Below are 22,203 nucleotides of genomic sequence, written 5' to 3'. Positions count from 1 at the left end.
GGTACAAAATACTGAACCCGTTTGATTCTCAAGAATACAAATTGAATTGAATTAATGACTCAGCATGATTTGACTGAAGAATTCCTTTTTTAAACAAACAAAACAAATTTTATTTGGTTGAGACAATCAACTTCAAAATGATCGATTTAAATGGATCAAAGGTGGAACTTTCATTCATAAAATAGGTAATTCTTACTATAAAAGTAGGTTATTGCGTAAAGAAATACAAGAAATGTACCTCAAAGTAAAATATATATTTGAAATGAGGTAAAACTGCTTCAAGGGAGTAATTTCAATATGTTGAAAAAACTGACAACATGGCAAGAATGTGATTTTATTTATTTATTTTTTTACTAGAAGGGTTTGAAGGTCAATTTCAGTTTGATAGAAGAAGCGAGATTTACACGTAGGCTGGAAAACACTCACGGCAGCTGGGATTCTTTGAAAAACTCAAGGTCAAACAGAAAGTTATTGACCAAAGACGGCCAGCAAAAACAACCTCGCTGGATATTTGCACCAGCCAAGTTCAAACAAAAATATTTCTATTTGGATAGACGAGACAAATAAGTAGAGGTGGAACCATTTTTCTAAAATCAGTCACAGAGTTTTGGTACTAAACTCTGATGTTTCAGCCTTCTGCAGCCACACGCAGCTTCCGTCTGTCAAATAGTAGTCCATCAGTGACACAGGACGACGACGTAAAGCACAGCCGTCCATCAGAATGTCTGACGCAAAAAAACGGAACGAGATTCAGTCAAAGTCCAGCTTTTGATTGAAATGCTGTGAAAAGACGTCAGGAGAGCTGCTGGTAAACAAGAGGCCTGCAAACGTCAATGCTCTCAAGCAAAGCAGGAATAAAGAAGGTTTCATCTAACAACATAACCTCATTTCAAAAATGAATATTTAAAAAAGTTTTAAGACAGGCAAACACGCTCCTCCATCTGTCACTATTTATACTGAAAGAAAATCAAGAATTTTTCCTCTTAATTTATCATATGAAGGTTCCACATTTGCACGCATTTTTATGCACAAACTGATGCTGCCTCTTCTGCTTTTTGTTTTTTTAACATAACTGTCTAACTTTTTTATTATATTCACTTTGGAGAATATTCCTCTATCCTTTCAGAATAAAGGCTCTGTAATTCACAAATAATAAACTGAGGTTTACATTAAATGGACTCCACGCATAAGGATGTTGGGAATGTTTTTCACTTTGTTTAGTGTTTGTCTAGTCCTTTTTTTTTTTTTTTTTTTTGCAAACACTCTCTTCATAAAACTTGTCACAAAGACTCACATGGTGCCTGAGCACTAAAATGTCAAAAGTAAACAATGCTAGAAACTGGAAAAAAACTGGGATATAAAAAAGTGCCAGAGGTCAAGTTTTGGTGATAAATACAAAACAAACATAAAACCCTACAAATGTTTTTTTGGTTTTGTTTACTTACAAAAGTTTTCCAGGCATTCCTGTACTTATTATTTAAAATCAACCTTTGTTTTCTTTACGTTTTGTGAAAAATAAATAACAGAGAAAAAAAAAAAAAAAGATTGAGCCTTTAATTAAAAAATGAGTCAGATTTTACACCTAAAAGGTCCAAAAACTTTAATAAATTAGAAAAAGAAATTGATTGCTGGAAAATAAACCCATGTTTCCTACATTAAAACCAGCATCAGACAGACAGATACCATACAGAACAATATACAGTGTAATGGGGTCAATGTATAAAGTGAGCTGGCAGGAGCAAATATGGACGTCTTTGCAAACTTTGCATCAGAACTGGACAAACTTGTTCACTACACAGGATATATGGCGTATTCAGCATAGAAGCAGAGGTAATATTTGTATTAAAAACAAATACAGCCAAACAAAAGTCATGGTAGTGTTCAAACACAAAGAGAAGTCTGAGCTGATCCATTCAGTCTGACATCCACAGGTTGAGAAATGGTTTGTAAGGCTCTGCTTTGAAATATAAGACGCAGTTTTACAAACAAAAAAATATATTTGTAAGTTATTTTTTTAATTGATAACTTTTTCAAATAGTGCAAAAAAAATCTAAAATACAGAAGACTGGAAAGTAAATATGGTTAGTTTGTTGCACATTTTTGAAGGGGTGGCTGTTCCTCAGCGGCTGCTTTCCACTTTCTTGTGGTTCAAATCCTAGGTTTTGACAGAGTCGGTAAGCAAAATCCCAAACCCCCACAATGCCCGCTAATGGATGCACAGAAACAAACTTGGTCTCACATACATAGACCACTTTTATGGAAGGATAGAAGTTCAGGCACAAAACATGTATGACCACCCACCCAAAACACCCACCACAAAAGAATCCGAAATTAAATCCCACTGCCCCAATACAAAAAACACTAAAACTGTAATGCTGTTATTAAATAAAAATAAAAAAAGCCAGTGGAACTAACTTATCATTAAAAAGGAGTTGACAAAAAAAAATTCAAGCAAGAGCTGGGATGTTGAATTTTTTTTTTGAAGAAAAAAGAAGCATCTATTTGTGATTCCCAGTTTCACTTCTCTGTTCTGCATTTTCCTTTAACCCTTGTGCTATCTTAGATGACCCCACCCTTACATTGACGTGTTCTCCCTACCATGACAAAGGTGGATAAAGGTGGAAAGATTTCATGTAATCCATGGACACCAGTGAAGATCACAAATCATTGAAGAAAAAAGGTTCAGCGCACTGTCTAGTGGGTCTAGATGACCCAACTCCCAACGTTAAAGTGCCTAGGATAGCACAAGGGTTAAGCGCAGTCTTAAAATTTAGATTTTTTAATTTCGATTAATGACTTCCTTTACTGAGGTAATATTGCAAACAAAATAGATGTTCCTATTTTAGAGTGAAGCTGTAAAATTAAACTGAAACTTTTCATTTTTCGGAAAAATCTGGATCTGCTTTGCAGAGCTGCACCTTCTTCTTCATTTATTTTTTAAATCCTCCTTTAAACCAATTTTTGTCCCTTTTGGGGTCATGGGGCTGCTGGAGCCTATCCCGGCCACTTATGGGCGAGGGCAGGGGACACCTTGAACAGGTCGCCAGTCTGTCACACACCCATTCACACTCACTTTCACACCTATGGATGATTTGGAGTGACCAATTAACCTATGAAGCATGTTTTTGGGCGGTGGGAGGAAGCCGGAGCCCCCGGAGAAAACCCATGCATGCACGGGGAGAACATGCAAACTCCACACAGAAAGGTCCCCTATTGTTCTGTTTTTAGGTCCCCCAGTTGGGACTTGAACCAGGGGCCTTCTTGCTGTGAGGCAAGAGCGCTAACCACTGTTCCACTGTCCAACCCCTCTTCTTCATTTAGTGTTGTCTAAATGACAACACATTTAATATTGTTTGCAATGACAATATATGAAGAATGGGAGAGTTTTGATCCGTTTCGGCTTCTCTCTTGCTCTTCTGCTTTGACTTAAACACAACCTTTAACCATTCAACACCAACAAAAATCTTTGAATAATTTGCAAATCCGACATATATTTTGTTATTTTGGTGCTATAGCAATAAACGTTTGAAATGGCATCTAGCTCTACTGGTGCTTGGGACTCATGGGTGAAGCGATTGTCTCCTATAAGAGTTGGCGTTTCAATTCCTGTCTATCTTATTCTCGTCTTAAAGAGTCCTTAGGTCAAGCAGCAAAGCCATGCCCCCCTTAGTGTGTGAAGGTAGGAGGCCATTGAAGGAGCATTTTAAAAAAAAAACACTGCAATCAGGAGAAAAAGATTTTAGTGGAGGACATGGTCCATTCTGGACTTTCAATGGCTCTACAGTAAAGGTACCAGAGTGATGTGCCAGCAATCCAGACAAGTGGTTTACTGAGAACTGAGGGTAACATGACACTTAAGAATTTAAAAAAAAATTACTATGGATCAAATTTATAACAAAAACAAGAAGTAACAGCAGCACAGTAGCAAAAATCCCCAAAGCCAAATGTTTTCCCAAACGTATGTGTCATCAAATGAATTTTTTTTATTTTTACTTCGGTAGCATTAGCCATGCATATTTGTTTCTATTGGGTCAATCTTAAGAAAATCCCTTCCATATACAGACTAGAAGGCAAATTGTTGAGAACGCCAACTATAATGCAGGAGAAGTTACAAGCTCATCAAGTTTGTCTTAGTGCCCCTAAACCCCAGGGAGACATTAGGATTTGATCACAGATGTTATGTTTCTTTTATCCTACATGACAAATAGGCCTGCACAATATACCGCAAATTTATCGTTATCGCAATATCCAGCTCTGCAATACGCATATCGCAAAAGACTGCGAATATCGCAACAAATCGCAAACCCAAAATGTGTTAAAACAATCTTCTAGCAGCTTGAAGCATTTAACGAATCAAATAAATCCCTTTATGCTTTGACCAATCAGATGGACGCCTTCCCATTGTTGACCAATCAGATGGAGGCCTATTATGTTAACCCTGGTCCTGAAGAGCCTCAACCCTGCCTGTTTTCCAGCTCTCCTTAACCAGCCTGCTGTTGATTGGCTGACTCAAGTGATTTCACATCCTGATTGACTGAACACACCTGATTTTGGTTATCATTATCGAGCAGTCTAGGGAGAATTGGAAAACAGACAGGGTTGAGGCTCTTGAGGACCAGGGTTAGCCACCCTGACGTTTGTCCCCCATGTCGATGAGGGTCATTTGGAGTATAATTTTTAAACTGTTGCAATGAAATGGGAATGATGTTTTTGTTTATTTTTCTATTTGTTTATTTACCGCAAATTTATCGTTATCGCAATATTGATCACTAATATCGCATATCGCAAGTTTTCCTCATATCGTGCAGCCCTAATGACAAATAAAATAAAAAATACATATTTTAAATGAAAATGACAAAATAAACACGTCCACCTAACTGAGTTGATTAGAAAAAAGTCCCCCCATGCAGGAGCCACTTGTTGAACTGACAGTGTGTGGATCCACTCTTCCATTCAACATTCTCCGCATTTTAGAAATGGCAGTTTTGTTTGTTTAGCACTTCCCACAGCAGGCTGGGCAGAGGGGCAATAAAATAAAGGACAATAAATAAATCACAACACACATTCAACAAAGTCATTAAAATGAATCTACAGTCCAGAAAACAAAGGGGAACCTCCACACAAATCAAATGCAGTGAACCTCAAGACAAAGATTAGAAGTGGAGCAGGATGCTGCATCTGTGCAGTGTGACGGGTCCAGAAGTGGAGATGGTAAGGCTGAGCTGGTGAGATAGGCAGAGTCTGAGAACCAGATGTGGAACCAGGAGCAGCTGTACGGACGCGTGCACCTCTTTCCTGTCGAGTAACGCTCCCCGTCTGCTGCGGTGTCCAAAGCAGTCACCGTGATCGCCGCCGCTTTTCTTTCGTCCGTCAGTAGAAACGCTTGCGTCGGCTCTCGTTCCAGTGGCTGTAGACCACCAGGCCGATGACCACGAGGAAGATGCAGCCCAGCAAGGAGAACAACACGGCGAAAAAGATGGCTATTCCGCTCATCCCTTCTTCATTCTGGCCCACTGGAAAAGGAGATCAAGAAAAGGAGGAGGTTTCTCAACCGGAGTTACAGTAAAAATGCTAAAAGGAGAAAGGAAAACCCTCTGATGGGCCTTACATCTCAGCAGGTCCAGGTTATCTACGCTGGGTATGGTTATTTCCTCCTCCTCCTCTTCCTCCTCTTCCTTTCGACTCCGTATTACAGTCAGTTGGTAGAGTTTCAAGGAAATGATGTCATGGTTATCTATCAATGGGATCAGAATGTAGGATTAGGAGAACATAGGAGCAGGAACCTAAACTTTTAGGATATTCTAGCCAATAAGAAGCAATCGTGCGTGTGAACAAAACAAGAACCTAAGAAGATCAAAGTGTCAATGATTTCAAGGTTTATGGACATTTTCTCAAAAACAAAGCTTTTCTCCAACACTAGTAAAATCAATTTGAAGCTTTTTGAAAGTCTTAATATTACCCAGGTCATTCCATAATATCTGGAATTTATTGAATTTGTTTTTTAATCACATGATTGGAGATCAAATTAGGCTGTAAACAACCTAAACGGTGATTCAGAACATTTGAGAACGACAGAATAAAGACTTGGTTCCTGTAGATGAACGAATACACCCGTAGGAAGCTTAACAGTGATGCTTAATCTACAGTAGACCATTGACTGTACGTGAGAACTGGACTGAGTGACCCCCATTCCAAACAGGAAGTACTCCCTGGTCTCAAAAAGCCAAAATCCCACAGACTTTTATTGAGAAATGAACAGCTATTACTCAGTCAGAATATTTGTCAGAATATCCTTTCTTGCTCTGCTACCTTTTTTTCTAACATATTCTTGTTTACCCTATCTTTTTTTGTAGCGCAAGTTATTTGAGTTATAAACTCACGAACAATCAAAACGTTTGATTGACAGATTTTCCTGAGCGTCCGGCTCCAGCGTGGGTGGCGTCCGTATTTTGAAAAAAAAGAAGAAGAACAAAAGCCGACCGAATTGACCTCATTTTGTTGGAACCAGAAATGAGTGTGATGTCACCCATTTTTCGATGGGTGACATCACACTCACTCCAGTTCTCACAAACAGTCAATGGTTTAGACTAGTGATTGCAGCAGCATTTTTCTGAAAAATACACCCAATCGATTTAGTTTCAAGCAACTTATTGGTTATAAAATGCAGTCTTCCCAAACTGTGCAATTTAAACTGAAGAAAGGTGAAACCTTCATAAATAAACCAATGAACTTTTATGTAAAAACCGATAGAAAACCCATTTTTGCCTCAAGAAGTCTACAAGAAATGACTTAAAAGAGATTATTGTTCTTGACCATCTACTATATGTATCTGTTTTTTTTAAATAATGAGAATCCTTAGTTTGATTGTCATGATATCATACAATGAAACCTCAAAAATTCAAAGATTTGTTCATGTAAATGACCTTTTGTAACCCTAACACTTGTTTTTTCTTTCTTTAGAGGGCGACTGCAGACAGTTACATCATGATTCCCTAGGGAGATATACCTCACACTTATTTATAATTTAAAAAAAGCAAGTTTACATTTTAGGCATGGAGGCTGTACGTAACAGAATTTTGACCAATAAAAAAATGATTCAAAAGTATAATCAGTGTCAAAAATAATAAAAAAGAAATAAACGCAGCATTGCTGCATGTGGATCTATCTAAAGATTTAATCATGCTCAACTCACTGCATACAGGTTACATTATTCCAAAGCATTTTTCATAAACAAAGAAAAAAAAAACACTTGCATAACAAAATAGTTAAGGCTTTACATAACCCAGAATTTCCATGTCTCCTGCTTGTGTTGACAAGCACTGCCTGTTTTGTCAAACAGGCTAAGTGACAAAAAAACTCCACTCTTGGTTTCTTTTTAATGCACTGCATTAAATGTTGCGTATTCTTGCTGGTCTAATAAAAGGTCCTTTTCATATGTGTAAATAAAAATAATAGCTAAATATGAACAGATATTTAAATAAATCAATTTTCCTATTTAATAATCAAATATACCGTTGGTTTCTTTTTTTTTTTACAGAGGGATGGAAATAGGGGCAGAACTTCAGAAATGCTGTCAAATCGTTGTGCTTGTTGTTTTACCTGAGAGATCTCCGGTGATTGCTGTCGCTCCAAAATAATAACCCTGAGGCAGACGCACCCCGGGAATGTCCAGGCAGTCCCTCCACTCGTGCTGGCCGTCGATGTCGATCATGACCTGATCAGCAGACACATTTGACCAAACAGACATTCAGGACGTCTGCGGTTTTCACAGCCAGATGTGCAAAATCCCAAGTCTCACCGTCAGCCTGCGGCGGATGTATCTGATGAAGAGGAAGCTGTCGTGCTTGAGGTTGCGCACCATGGCGTTGCAGCCGCCGAGCTCTGTGGGCCGACCGTCCCGCTCATGGTTGTAGCTGATGCTGCCGTTCCCTACCATGGCCAGGACGAAGGGGAAGATCCTCTTATGGAAAGAGGAGGGAAAGTGGAGATCAAAAACTAAACAAAAAGCTTGATATGTAGGTTACTCTCACATTTTTTGTGAGTAACATGACCTTGTGATTTCCAGTCAAGCAAACTGAGGAGGTTACTTAGGAAAACTGCTTTGTTAACCTCCACAAAATTTAAAGGGTCTAAAAACAGATGAAAGCCAGCTTGGCAATGACCTTTTTGACCAATATCTGTAGAATACATATACGTGGCAAATCAATGAGTGCATTGGTTCACAGGCTAAAATTACACAATTCAGAATTTTTTAAACACTTATCATCTGCTGCAAAACAGTGTCTAGTTGCATTTGAGAGACCAAGTTTCTAAAGTGCTTTAACGACCTACTCAAATGATAATTGATTATTTGGTGTTTTTAACATGTTCTAGAGGCATTTTTCTGATGATGGAAGAAATATATCAAGTAAATTGAGATTAAAACTGCATTTCTGAGTATTTCTGGATTTAAATCATTGTGAATGAGCAGCAGACGAAAAAAATCTGTCTCAAAACTGTGCGGCTGGATAGCTCCGATATTGCTCGTCATTGTTGTTGCACCGTTATTGTTAGCTTGGGGCTGTGAGGGGTTATAAGCTAGCAGGAGAGAGTGCAAACAAAGGGATGATGGGATGTCAGTGGAGGCTTACCTCCATCCCAACGGTGCCAATTTCAATGAATTTTGTAAATATTGATAAAAACGTTTAACTTTTCTTAGTTTTAACATCTGGGATGAGAAATGATATTTACATCAATCAATGCATTCTAGTTTTATAACTATATCATACACATTTCCATGCTTCCACATTTAAACAACTCAACTCAATGCAATAGCTTTTATGAAGTTTCAAGACTTATATATGGACATATATTTCAAAAATAAAAGAGATTAAACTCCTTGATGTTTAAATTTATTTCCAGCCATGCAAAGAATGCATCAATAGGCATCAAGGGGTTAAAAAATATGAAAATGACTTTTTAATTTTTTTTTTTCTGTATTTTACTACAAAACACACAGCACATCATGCAGCCACGACAGTCATGCTTTTTTATGATATTATGGGTTTAAGCAGACAGCCTGGTTACCTGAGTGCGTGGCGTGTATCTCTTCTTCTGCGCCTGTCTCCAAATGGTTGCACAAAAGAACACAATTGCATCTTCTTTACACAATTCTGCAAAAAACCCTTTCAGTTTGCTGCCCTTTTCCACGGCTTTGCCCTCACACACTGTCTGTGGTCTACTGTCACATACCTCAATGTGTTTCTCCTCATTGGGATACGTGTCCACAAAGACCCCCAAACCGGTGAAGTTGTCCATATTTCCAAATACAGGCCCTGGAAATTTGGGTAAAGATAGAGTTGATAACATAAATGAAATATTAAGCTTTTTAAGACCATGTGTTCTTTTTTTTCCTTCTTTTTTTTATGAACCTTTCTGCATGCGTTCCTTTGTGAACCATATGGCCAGCCCGTCACCATTCAGGTTCTTCTTTCCTTGCCCGTGAATCTTAAAGTGCACCTGCATCTCCCAGTCCTTCAGGTTGCATGGCTACAGACACAGAAAGGTAAGATTTGGCAGGAACTGTTGTATAAACGTCACACTTTCTTAACCTGGTTCTTTTCTAAATAATCACAATGTGTGCTTTTATTAGGATTCTTCTTTTATTTTGTAACCCTTGTGCTATCCTAGGCACTTTAGCATTGGGAGTTGGGTCATCTAGACCCACTAGACAGTGCTCTGAACCTTTTTTCTTCAATGATTTGTGATCTTCACTGGTGTCCATGGATTACATGAAATCTTTCCACCTTTATCCACCTTTGTCATGGTAGGAATAAGACGTCAAAGTAAGGGTGGGGTCATCTAAATAGCACAAGGGTTAAAGTGACAAAGGCTGTCCCTAAGGGGTATAAATTTTAGGTACACCGTATAAACAATATTTAATCATACGACATATCAAAACAAATGCATTTTTTAATCATTATGTACATTTACTGTTTATCTCTGTCTGTTTTGTAAAACTTTGCACTTTGAATTTACTTCCATTTGATGACATTTATTTCTTTTGTACATGCTGGCAGATTTAAATTTAAGATTGTATTGACTGACATCCAATTAAAACAGTTAAAAGGCGTAAACTAGATTTAGTGGCTTGTTGTTAGTATATGATTGCAGATTTTGAACCAGAATTTTCCAAAGTAAATAAACAAAAGGAAACCTCAGATAGCATAACTTTAGATTTTGCTTCATTTTTTCCTCCTAAAATATACACTTAAAGTATGTTTGTTGCTGATTTACGTTATTATATTAACAACAAAGTTATATATGTTTTTAAATACGTTTTTTTTGCTGTAACAATGTTTGAAACACATTTTTTTAAGATTCCTCCTGAAATACATGCATAATCTCAAAAATCGATTATCAAGATAGAAGAATAGGATAATGATGACAATTTGTGTTTCAGCACAAAAGAAAAGTCATGGAAATATGAAAAAAAACTATTTTCAGAATCAATTGAAAACTGATTATTTTCCTTTTTTAATGGAACAGCACTTAGAATGGCATTTTTCTTTATCAGTCGCTGTTAAATTTGTAATAAGTGATAAGTCTAAGCAAGGAGCTTGACATAAATTATTCTTGAAACTAAAGCCAGTGGGTTCCATACATTTTAACAAGCTGCTGCTTGCTTTGGCAAAAAAAAAGAAAAGACAAGTCTAAGTAAATGTGAAGTTTGACATTATTGGTCTAATTGTTTAGACTGATTTTTTTTTATTAAACAAAAATCTCAGTGGTGGTAAACAACAAAGCTATCTAATATTATATATAAAATATCACAGTTTAAAAGAAAAAGTTTGCCGTCAAAACCTCCTCCAAACTGATTTTTCAGCTAAACGTTATTCCCCCTGACATGGAACACAGTTCACAATAAGAGATTGACTGCATCACTCTTTACAATGGCTCTCCATTGAGTTACCAATAATAATATGTACATAGGAAGCACCATTCAGAAAGAAACTAAAGGAAACTTTTATATATCCATTAGTATCTTAGAGTTGTTATTGTTGGTTTTCATTGTATTTTTTCATCCTAAGCAAGGAGTGTTCTACAAATCATGGAAGCAGCACTCCATGACTTTCTAATTTGATTCAAAAGTTAAACGTTTTTCTGGAGGACTTGGGTATTTTGTATACATCAAAATGATTTTTATCTTTGATGCAAATATAATTGAAGTACCGTACCTTTTTTTTGGAAGAACTTTAGAAGATGCATGGTGGTTTGGTGAACTGTCACTTCATAGCAGGAGGGTCATGATTTAAATCCTAGCAGGTGTTTTTGTTGTTAGCTGGTTTCTGTCTGTTCAATGTTTTCACTGCTTTACTTACAGCTAACAGAAATATTAGAATTAGGTATATACTGGGTCACATTTAAATATACATTTAAAATGATAACAAACATATAATCTTAAATAACAAAAAAATCTGTATTTGCCCATGTAAACACTGAGCTCTGACAGCTGTGATTTAGTCTGCTGCCACTGTCTACTCACTATTCGGCTCCACACTGCCCCCTGCCGGCTCTGACTGTCGGGTGTGAGTCGAATATAGTCTGTTGTTACCATGGCATCCCCCATCAGTTCCCAGTGGGAGGAGCTTGAAGATCCCACACCTGCAAAAAAGGACAAATGATACCTTTGCTTTGAGAAAAGATCTCTCAGCAATCTCTCAGCACTTTAGACCTGACGTCACTTCAGTTCTGCTAAGTTAGCGAATAAAGACACCGTGGACAAGTGAAAAATAAATACATAGATGAACATCAGAGGATTAAAAGACATCTGTCATATACAGGCTTCATGTATGCCGACTCTACGAAAAAAACCAAAACAGTAAGCTTTAAGAAAAATACCAACGACGGGATAATTCATTAAGGTTAAAAATCCAGTACAGATGTGCTAAGACCACCACCCTTCTGGAAGCATCTTTCTGCCCCAGCATGCAGCACTGACTGTTCCTGTACGGACGGTGTACCTTGATAGGGCTTGGAGAGGGAATACTCCCGCTTAAGAAACTCCTCCATTTCGTGGTCATCGTCAGAAAAACCCTTTTCTACTGTAAACAAAAGCAATATGAACATAACAAACAATTTAAAAGACATTCTATTCCCTCTGTGGAGAAAGCTGGAGTCGCAGGAACGATTGCTGCTGTCAACGGTGGCCATCGTAGTACAAAAATCCTCCCGCGATTCACAAATGGAAACGAGTGTTCCTGTTTGGTGTAGCCGTTTTTGTTTGGCTCTGTCCGATTGGTCAGTTCAGGTGTCAATCATGGTAACGTATTTTTTTTCATTGGACATAACGCGATCTTCAAATTAACGATTTGACAATAATAATAAGAATAATGTCCGAAAATATTCAACGTGGGATTTTTATTTTGAGAGAACGTAATAACACAGTATAAATAGTGGTGGTATTACTGTTCCACTTTTTTCCCTTCTTTTTTTTACACTTGTCCTGTCCAACATCTGAGCAAACAGATAAGATCTGAAAGCCTCTTGTGTTGGACATATTTTACTTTTACAACAGGGGTTATTATCTTTTGACACACTCTGTGTATATTTGAATGAATTACTGCTATGCTGAATGCATGACAACATTTAATATGCAAATACGTCTTGTACATCATATTATTATTGTTTATGCTACAGTACACGGTAGAATCAAGTGCAGTGATTTAGTCCTGCACATCTTTCTTGAGTATCCCTTGAAAATCCAGAGAAAATATATAATTCTGAAATAGTATATATTTTAACAAGAACATCAAAAAGGAAATTATATACTTTATAGCAAGATCAAAATGTAGTCTTTCACGAACCACTTAAATCATGGGATGAAGACCACGCCCCAAAACAACCTCTCTGTCCGGAACATCGGAGGATGCAGTAAAGAGAACTATGGATTCCAGTGGAGACACAGCTAAAGCTGTCGATATTTACCGTGACACGTGGGTTCGTTTCCTTGGTAAGTTTACCTTGAAGTTGTCGTGTGTTGAGGTACAAAGCGGAGTTCCCCTAAACTGCCATGATACTGGTAGCTAGCTAAAAGACGTTAGCATGAGTTTCATAATGCTCTGTAAACCGCTGTGTAAATTACACATGGAAGCTAACTTGACATTTAAAGGAAAATTCCATCCAGAAATAGAATAAAATATATTGCATCCACAGCTTCAGGCCACATAAGTGTTCTGACGTAAGTTTGTCCTTGCAAGTTCCTAGTTGTTGAACAAGTTGAGGCAGTGACTCATACACACACAGCCGTAAAGAATTATTTATCGGCAGACTCGTTCTCAGAATTAAACATTAGCGGGGCCTTATTTCTTCACACCATTTGGAATTAATTTAAACTCATTTTATTTACCAGATCCACAAATATTTGAGAGTTTATGACACGAGAGGGGCTGTGAGCATGCGCAGTGAGTGTCTGATCTGAAGGGCATTAGTGAAGCTGCCTCTGAGGGCTCGTGCCTCCTGCCCTTTATTACTGGCACGTGGGAACAGTAACTATGTTCTGTCATCTAAATCTGTTTATCCCAATCACCAACTCATAATCTTTTGTTTTATCTCCCATTTCTGATCCCTTATGTGGACGATTATCTGCTATTATTTGGGGTTGTTCACATAGAAATACAAGACATTTGCCTGCAGTTGGACCTCCTGCTGGTTGTATCAACTTTGCACAAATACATTGTAAAGTTCTCATGTGTTCTGCCTTTTTAAACTAAGATCTAATGGCACAAAACAAACTGACATACAACAACAAAAACATAAAATGTGAAATTTTAACAACTCTAGCCACTTAGCTTTATTTTGATAAGTTTCAGATTATATGGGTTGGAACTCTCAGACAAAACTTCATAACTTATGGTAATAATTGTCCCATTATCATTCATAAATGGGTCTTGGGATATTTCCTTAAAATATACCAATGATAAACACAGGTTGTTGTGTGATCTGCAGATTCCAGCTCAGGGGTCTGCAACCTTTTGTTCCAGTTTCTTACTGACCAGAACCAAGTGTGAGCCGCAAAGACCCCCTCATATCATTAAAAAATACACTTTATTTATGTTGTTACTATTGAACCATTTGTTTATAACTTTTTGTTTTCAATTTTAACAATAACTGAATTATAACAGTGTTGTGTATTTTCCTATGTGTAACAGTTTTAACTTTCTTTTTGACAGCAGCAAATACACGTTCCTTTCAAAATAAAACACATCCTGTATCAAATAAGATCCTTCGTCTGCAGCATATTTACTTTAAATAAAAAATGCAAGAGTGTCAAAAATGTTTAATTTTCTATCATTATGACTGGTATCCCTTTTCTCCTTTGACTGTCAACTATAAACATAACAATATTGGTGTAAAGTTCGATTAAAAACAAACAAACTTGATATAAATGTAAATGTATAGTTTAAGAGCTTTGTCTCTGAACGGCAACAGTGTTGTGCAGCAGAGGATCGATCATAATGTGTTTTAAAAATATTTTAATAATGAATCACTCAGAGAGTTAATTAAACCTTTTACCATCATTTTTGCTCATCAATCCGACATAAATCAGTAATTAGACATAAATGACAAAGCTTAATTAACTGAAACAAATGAACCAAAGTCACAAACCCATTATCGATTTAACATAGTTAGCATTTTTTTTTCCAAAGCCAGAGGGTCACAATTGAGGAATAAAAGAGCTCTAGATCCTTAGGTTGCTCTAGCTAAAGCTCCAACATGCAAATAGAGAGCCATTTTTAAAACGATACAAGATGGTGTGAGCTAAGAACCTGTTTGAACAGACTTTTAAGTGTTAAAGTGAAAGGCAAAATTGGACATTCTTGTTGGTAATCGTTCTTTTTAGTTGTGTGAGAACATTGTCTTGTCTTTTGCCTGTGATAGGAATGCACTTTGGGAGAAGGTTTTTACTGCATGTAAAGTTCATGTGAAATGCGAACACCAGCTGCAGAGAGTCTGGACATCATTCTTGGCATAGTACACTTCTGAAATAGTCCCTGGTGTTCAAGAAGCCGAAACATGGAGCTCATCACAAATCCATCCGATGAACAAAAAGAAATGTGATCTTTTTTTCAAATAATAAGCAATGTTTTAAAGTTTCATTTTTGTATAGATTGGTGAACCAACTGAGATTACGCCTTTAATTTTTTAAGGAAATATTTAGATTTGAATTGAAAAAAAAGTTGAAAGAGGATGGAAAGTCCATGTTTTTCCATGTCCTTGTTATGAACTTATATAAAAGTGGGCAATTTCAATGCAAAAAACATACAGATTTTGCCAACACAAATACATCTTGTGTTGTTTGTGCGCTCAGAAAAATGCAAAGCAAGCTAAAAAAAATAAAATAAATTCACAACATCCTTGGAGCTTTCATTTTCTGTGTGTAAATAACATGCTAGAAGTGCAGCTAATCTGCTGACTGTTTTTCAAAAAAACGTTGAAATAACCTTGTAGCTTATGACAGTAAGGCATAAAATCCTATTCAATAGTTAACTGTGTATTTTCAAGTAAAATTGTCAGCCACCAAGTATTTAAGTGCTAAAAGATAAATGTAACAGCATTCTATTTTTCTGTGTGATTGCACTGTTTACGCGGAGAAGGGTTGCTTTTAGGAAAAGCTAAAAAGACTCATCAGGATGATCTCAAAGTATGTGTAATAATTCTTTCTGCAGAGTCTGAGCGGAGGCTTCTGTTTTGCCAGCAGCAGAAGCCGTGATAGATTCATGCACTGGCAGCAGAATTTGATTCCGGCACGCTCTGATGCTTCTGTTGTCATTGAAGCAAAAACAGTGCTCCCTGTGTGACTGGAGTTAATTTTACCCGGGCTGCACGTGCTCAGTGGAGAAACAGCACAGGGGAATTCTTATTAAGGGATCAAGGACATTAAAGTCATCTCGCTCTCTTGGAGCTAATAGTGGACAATTTTCCAAATGTTGCTTTGTTTTCTATGAAGACATCGTAAGGGATGAAGCTGAAAAATAGCTTCTGATTCTTTAATGCACTGAAACAGAATGGAAAATCCTTGAGTTATCATTTGAATCATTGCGTTTAAAGGAGTCAAAGTTGGAGACTGTGTTTGCCTTTCTCCAGGATATGCCAATGAAGTTGGGGAAGCCTTCCGTGCTCTGGTGCCAGTGAGTTTTGTATGGGGCAGCTATGCTGTGGCCACTGCGTACGTCACTGCTGATGCTGTGGATAAAGGGAAGAAAGCAGCTATTGTAAGATCATTGCATTATCTAGTATTCATAATAATGATTTGATAAAATAACTAAAAGCCAGTAGATCTCTTTGTTTGTAAACTTAACTGAAACTTTTTTTTAAATTTCACTTACAGCGTATTTCCAAATTATGAACATGTTTTGTTTGGTATTATTAGTGCCATAAATGTAAAAATGTTTTATTTTTTTGTTCCTCCAGGCACATGGGGACAACCCAGGGAAGACGACCCGAGTAGCTGTTGCAGTTGTGGACACTTTTGTGTGGCAGGCGCTGGCCTCTGTGATCATCCCCGGCTTCACCATTAACCGCGTCTGTGCGGCTTCTCTGTACCTGTTGGGAAAAAGCACAAGATGGCCCTTACCAGCTCGGAAGTGGACCACAACGGCCATAGGACTCTCCACAATCCCTTTCATTATTACCCCAATCGACAGGTTGGTATAACTCTCTTCATGGACACACTCACCTTCATCCAGTTTGTCATTCATACCTGGATCTGCCCAGTACTACCACAGATGAGTAGCTTCATTAGAGCATATTGGGTCAAGGGCCTTCCTCAAAGGCCACAGTGGGGGTAACAAGAGTTATCCCACCCAGGTTTAATCCTGTTAGTCCCTGGACTTGAACCATCAACACTATTGAGTACAAGGCCACCAGTTTGACCATAGATGTTTATCCTGAAAAATCAACCAGGTGATGCGTCTGTTCAGCTGGACTTCTGGTTATTGTTAAAGTGTAATTATGCAGAATTTAAATGAGATGATTTTTCAGTTTAAAATAAATGAATACAGTCAACATTATGTCTTAAAGTTGCAAATTATTAATATTCATAACCAAACAGGGTAGAAGAATTTAGAAATCACATCTGTGAATTGTTTCAGTGTAGACTCTCATTCATTCAAGGTGGTTCAATTGAGGTAGTGGGAAAAAAGAACAATACAGAGACACCCCAGCAAAGGACAAAAAGTTTTACAAGGACCTGAAACCACTCCGACTTTTTATTAGTCTAATAATGTCCTAACCTGTACAATGAGGGATGGTGTCTTAAATGCTTTTCTTTCTTGGAGCATAAAAGCCAGTCTTCCTACCACTATTTCAGGATTAGGAAATCCACTTTTATAGAGTTCAGTTTACTCCTTTTTTAAGTTTTATTGATCTGTTAATTACATGTTTTAGGGGACTGTTTCAAAAGCTGCTTTATTAGTTTATACAAAACCAAAACCTGCTATTAGAGATGCTTCAGGTGAAATGAACATGTTAGAGTAAAAAAAAAATGACCTGGATGTCTGGGGTCTTTTTTGTTTGAAAGAGAAGACTGGGACACAGTTCTATCAAACACAAAAATAGAACTATATGAAAACTGATTGCTTTAAATTTGCATGCCAATATCTGCTTTTCTGAAAACATTTGTGGCTACATACCTTTTTTTCTTCTTTAGCAAAGCTTTGTAAACCACAAGAAGAGAAATTTGTTATTGGATCAAAGAAAAGGCCAGTAATTGATATTATCTCAAAAAAGCATGTTTATGGTTTATAAAACATAGACCTCAAATATTTGGAGAAATTATCAAACAAACGTAATTTGAAGCAGTTTACTATGTCTCCAGGAAAATCTGAGTCTGATGCCAGGTTTAAAAAAAATTATTTTTTCAAATACAACTTTATTTAGCTCTATATTTGTCTAACATTTGCATCCTCTGTGTTTTTTTAGGTCAGTGGATTTCCTGCTGGACTCCAGCCTAAGGAAGGTCTACAATGAGGGGAAGAAGCATGACTAACAGTCATGCAGTGCAGACTGTCCCCATTTGGAGTGAAACCAGCGCAGTCTGTAAACCTGCAACACCATAGAGCGAGATTCTGCGCATACTTAATAATGTCTACAACTATATTTTATATTCCAAATTAGAAATATTTTTTCTCAACGCATAAGTATTTAAAGGGGAATTCTTCTGTACAGAAGATCCACCCGGGGGCGCTGTATTTTCTCGTTTACTGAAATGAGTTTCCTCATCAAAAAGAGATTAAAATGACGATGTCATGGTTGACCCAGAGAAGCTCCGCCCCTTCGTCCTGGTTTAACTATCCTGATGTATGTTTTGGTTTGGTGATGTTCTGCTCTTACATTTATAGTACAGTATGATGCAGTTGTTTTTGTCTTCCACTGTAAGCAGCACAGCTGATAATGACAGGTTTTCCTGCAGTGCCTCACACTGAGCTTTAATCGAGCTTTTCTGAGTCTAACCAGTCGTGACAACACAAACATAGACATGTCTCAGAGAGTGTCACACTTTTTAACAGGAAAAAAAGATACCAGCAGTTGCTATTTCTTTATTTTGATGACAACTTTTATTTAAAAAAAATCTTTATTTAATTTTTTCCCCAAAAAGAATAAGAATGATTTTTTGAGGCAAAAATTGAATTTGTTTTGTCACAGTTGCACCAAACTGCACTTCACTGTACCGTACTGTACGGTGAAAGGAAGAGCTGCTGCTGCTGCTGGGATCCTTTCAGGCCACAGCTGGATGTCTGGAGTTGGGAGCACCGCTTCATGTCTAGCGGTCACGGTTGTTACCTGGAGCAGAACTCTGTGTTTTTATTAGCCATGTTCACTAATGTTACTGTAACTGCATGCAAAAAAAAAAAAACAGTTCTCTATTTAGTCACTTGCCTTTAAAAGCTTTAATTTTTCATTTTTAAATACCATTTTGTATTGGTTTGAACAGGGAAATAACTTCTTTATTTTGGGAAACAACATTTTATGCACTTTTTGCATCATACATAAGGGTGCTTTAGTTTACAAGAGTTTAGACGATTTTATTGACTTTATGGGATCAGTGAATGCTTTACTGCAATGTATTGTTCACATTAATGCAATGTAAACAATTGGAAATATAAAAGAAAATTAAGTGACAAAAGAACAAATATATATTACATATATGTTGTGGCTTATAGTCATAACAAAGGTGTCTTTTAGGTTGACATTGAATTTACATCTTTTTGTTAATGCACACTGACTTTAGTGGTGAACTTTTTTTTGAAAAGGTCAATTCAATATCTATGCACACATTTAATTTAACAAGGACATCAGATATTGTGTTCATGTAAAAAGTCCAGTCGGCTTCTGAAAAATGCTAAATGAGCTCAACATTGTAGGTCTGACCCCTATGAAAAATTCTGTTTGTAGCAAAAGGTTTGCAGTATTGCTAAAAGAAAAAGACAAATTCATGTGCAGTAACTGACGCCACTGTGAAACACTTTGAAGGTCATTTTTCATGTTTTGTGCCAGTTTATAGATTATTTCAACAAAGACTTTCTGTTATATTTTTTTTGTTTTAACTTTTTCTGTCATTGAAAAGGTGCTGAATAAAAGCCTTTTTAAAACTGAATGCTCTGTTGAGTTTGTTTTTGTGGCACGGAATCTAAAAATGTTTAGTTAAAATAAATGCCCTTTTTTCCTTTTTAAACAACAAATGTAGCAGCATTTTAAATATAATCTCATAGATAATTATTAAAAATAAATAAAAACAGTTATTGGTTTAATGGCTAAGCTAAAATGTTTTTAGCTTCCTTTTAGAAAATTTACTAACTCAGCTCCATTACTGTTTACATGAGAAGACTCACATGTTAAGAAAAGCTCAATTCACTCAAACCAGATTTTCTCAAACTTCTGACTTTATGCACTGCCATTAAAAAACTTCTTTAACTTCATGTATTTCTGCAAATCTAACTACACCTCCAACTAATGTAATTTAGGACGTTTTACTTTAAACACAATTAAATACACAACGAATTCCTTCTAACTTCAACCAATATAATTCAGTGAGTTTAAATTGCAATACAAATATTCACAAGAAAAAAAATCACTATTCTAAAATATGAAGTTAATGTACAAAATTTACAGAGACATCTTGTTAGACAAATTCAAAATTTCAATCTTAGCCAATAAACCTAAAGATCTTACTGCTCTAATCAGTCCTGATTGAGGTAAAGCTCAGCTGATCCTACTTGTACTCATCAAGACCCCACATAAAAAGCAAAGACTAAGCTACCTCTGTTCTATGCAATCATGTTTGTGTTTTATTTGGTGTTTTTGGTATATGTTGCCATGTCAGTGGGTCAAACTGGTGAGATGAAGATAACATTAATGCTTTTATGTGTTTGGACTGCTAGGTGAAGTTTGATCTGTTAATTGTTTTTGGCTTCATAGGCATTCCTCGGTATGGGAAAGGCCACTGGGTCATGGATGAAAACACACAGTATTACGATACAGATGAAGGCTTTCCTCTGGAACAAAATGTGTCCAATGACAACTCTTTAGAAGAGGTTCCTTTCCCAACAGTTGAGGGCCAGAATTTGCTCACCACTGAAGAGTCTCCTCTTCTGATGGGACAAGGTGAGTGACTTTTGACATGTCTGCAACATAAGCACCCCAAGACAATTTATTGGCACTTGATTTGTTTCTTTTCGGCTAGATTCTACAGAAGTTCATGACTCAAAAGTGTGGAAAATTGTCCTGGTGACTGTCATCCTGTTGATGTCCGTGGTGGGATCTCTGGCTACAGCCTACTACCTGTGTGTCTGGAGAGGGGGCAGGATTCACTACCAGCCCCAGAAGACGTACACATGAATATCAATAAATCTATAAAATGGCAATCTTTTTATATTCTAGTGAATTATTATCTTTTCCTTTTTTAAACTCGTCCAATAAAAAAGAACACTTGTGTTACTTACAGAAAGCGGAGCAAGAGTCTAAGGCCACCTGATTTATGGAGTGGATTGACTTTTGTCAGTGAAATTCCTGCACTGTAATCTAACCCCCCCCCCCCCCCCCCCCCCCCCCCCCCCCCCCGAGTCTAAAGGTTATATACCCCTATTTTACAAGAACTTAAAGATTTGAGGCTCTTGTAGTTTAGAATATGGTCACTAGATGTCATCACTTGTGTTCATATTTTCCTGGTTGGCAGTTCACTTTAAATACAGGACAGGGGGAAATGAAGGAAATTGGTTGTAGACCTAAAACTTCAGAAAATTTGACATTTTGGTTCACAAAACGAAGTGAGGAAAGTCTGGTTTGAGTGACTTGAACCTATCCTATTTGATTTCCTTCACATGGAAATGCTGCTGCTTTATGCATACACCTTAGGATTCTAACCTAAGGCAGTTGGTTCCAAAAAAAGTTGCATGGGTCTCTATTGATCTCAGAAGGTATTGACTTGACTTGGTCCCCATACTTCTCCCTCTAAATGCATTGTCTAAATCGGGCATGTCCAAAGTACGGCCCGTGGGCCAAATGCAGCCTGCGCTAAGTTTTCAATGACCCTCCAGCAAAATCAATATGCAGCACACTGCATCTTCTAAAGTGTATGATTTCTTAATTGTGCTCAGCTTAATTGCGTTTTAAGCCTCAAGCGTGTGACAATGCTGTCATGGAACCCAGTGAGGCTTTCTAGATTACTAAAAGGTCAATTGTAAATGAGCGTTGGCAGAGGGGCATCGCTGCCAGGATAAGTGAAAATTGGCTTTTTCTTTTCTCCAAGAAAATATGAAAAAACTATCTGCCTAATATCCCAAGAGATGGGTGGTTTTCAGTAAGTTCAATATGAAGAGGGACTACCAGATGTGAGATGCTATATTTTTTTTCTTCGCAAAAAGTCTTGACATCCCTGGTCTAAATAACTTTGAAATTCTACAGTTAACTTTTTTTTTTAAATGTTCTGGCTTAATTTGAAAATCATTTGACTAAATTCCATGTTACACTCAAAGCGGCAGCAGCTGTCCTGTTGGTAATAGGTGCAATGTTTTAGGCGGTGTCAAGCGAGCAAGCCCAGATCAAATTCAAAAACATTTATAAGTCCTGTGTGAGCAATATCAGGTGGTATTAGGGGGCCCAGGGAGACAAAAAGCTGATGAATTGAATTAATCTCCCCTGTTGTGATGGATGGGCCTGTTCACA

The 22,203-nt window shown here is 37.2% G+C and overlaps 3 protein-coding genes across 4 annotated transcripts; 2 read left to right on the top strand and 1 right to left on the bottom strand.

The window, feature by feature from the left end:
• Window positions 1-3,723: 3,723 nt before the first annotated feature.
• Window positions 3,724-12,233, bottom strand: lman2la (lectin, mannose-binding 2-like a). 2 transcript variants are annotated; one of them, XM_023960796.2, is made up of 9 exons: window positions 12,003-12,232; window positions 11,525-11,643; window positions 9,411-9,528; window positions 9,232-9,314; window positions 9,067-9,099; window positions 7,799-7,960; window positions 7,600-7,714; window positions 5,609-5,734; window positions 3,724-5,513 (listed from the first exon to the last, which is right to left on the bottom strand). In XM_023960796.2, the coding sequence occupies exons 1-9, from the start codon at window positions 12,190-12,192 to the stop codon at window positions 5,371-5,373; spliced, it is 1,089 nt and encodes a 362-aa protein (XP_023816564.1). In that variant the 5' UTR covers window positions 12,193-12,232; the 3' UTR covers window positions 3,724-5,370. The 2 variants fall into 2 exon arrangements, with proteins under 2 accessions (XP_023816564.1, XP_011480078.1); XM_011481776.4 differs by lacking the exon at window positions 9,067-9,099 and having other exon boundaries at window positions 12,003-12,233.
• A 602-nt stretch (window positions 12,234-12,835) lies between these two features.
• On the top strand, window positions 12,836-19,636 carry mtfp1 (mitochondrial fission process 1). The gene is made up of 4 exons (XM_004074762.5): window positions 12,836-12,991; window positions 16,126-16,253; window positions 16,453-16,685; window positions 17,962-19,636. Exons 1-4 carry the CDS (start codon window positions 12,925-12,927, stop codon window positions 18,026-18,028), a joined length of 495 nt encoding a protein of 164 aa, XP_004074810.1. The 5' UTR covers window positions 12,836-12,924; the 3' UTR covers window positions 18,029-19,636.
• A 603-nt stretch (window positions 19,637-20,239) lies between these two features.
• Window positions 20,240-20,903, top strand: LOC101161254 (uncharacterized). Its single transcript, XM_004074763.5, has 3 exons — window positions 20,240-20,374; window positions 20,458-20,643; window positions 20,723-20,903. The coding sequence occupies exons 1-3, from the start codon at window positions 20,317-20,319 to the stop codon at window positions 20,875-20,877; spliced, it is 399 nt and encodes a 132-aa protein (XP_004074811.1). The 5' UTR covers window positions 20,240-20,316; the 3' UTR covers window positions 20,878-20,903.
• Window positions 20,904-22,203: the final 1,300 nt, after the last annotated feature.

The sequence above is a fragment of the Oryzias latipes genome, chromosome 12 (genome assembly GCF_053564925.1).
Source record: "Oryzias latipes strain Hd-rR chromosome 12, Olatipes_Hd-rR_3.1".
NCBI classification, from domain to species: Eukaryota; Metazoa; Chordata; class Actinopteri; order Beloniformes; family Adrianichthyidae; genus Oryzias; species Oryzias latipes.
This window is presented reverse-complemented; position numbering and strand designations above follow the sequence as displayed.

Coding starts and splice junctions, on each gene's coding strand:
- mtfp1 (XM_004074762.5), top strand. CDS start 12,925: ATGGATTCCAGTGGAGACACAGCTAAAGCTGTCGATATTTACCGTGAC. Junction 12,992..16,125: donor CACGTGGGTTCGTTTCCTTG/GTAAGTTTACCT, acceptor GCCTTTCTCCAG/GATATGCCAATGAAGTTGGG. Junction 16,686..17,961: donor ATTATTACCCCAATCGACAG/GTTGGTATAACT, acceptor GTGTTTTTTTAG/GTCAGTGGATTTCCTGCTGG.
- LOC101161254 (XM_004074763.5), top strand. CDS start 20,317: ATGTTTGTGTTTTATTTGGTGTTTTTGGTATATGTTGCCATGTCAGTG. Junction 20,375..20,457: donor CATGTCAGTGGGTCAAACTG/GTGAGATGAAGA, acceptor TTGGCTTCATAG/GCATTCCTCGGTATGGGAAA. Junction 20,644..20,722: donor TCCTCTTCTGATGGGACAAG/GTGAGTGACTTT, acceptor CTTTTCGGCTAG/ATTCTACAGAAGTTCATGAC.
- lman2la (XM_023960796.2), bottom strand. CDS start 12,192: ATGGCCACCGTTGACAGCAGCAATCGTTCCTGCGACTCCAGCTTTCTC. Junction 11,644..12,002: donor CCTCTCCAAGCCCTATCAAG/GTACACCGTCCG, acceptor CCTTTTTTGCAG/GTGTGGGATCTTCAAGCTCC. Junction 9,315..9,410: donor AAAGGAACGCATGCAGAAAG/GTTCATAAAAAA, acceptor CCAAATTTCCAG/GGCCTGTATTTGGAAATATG.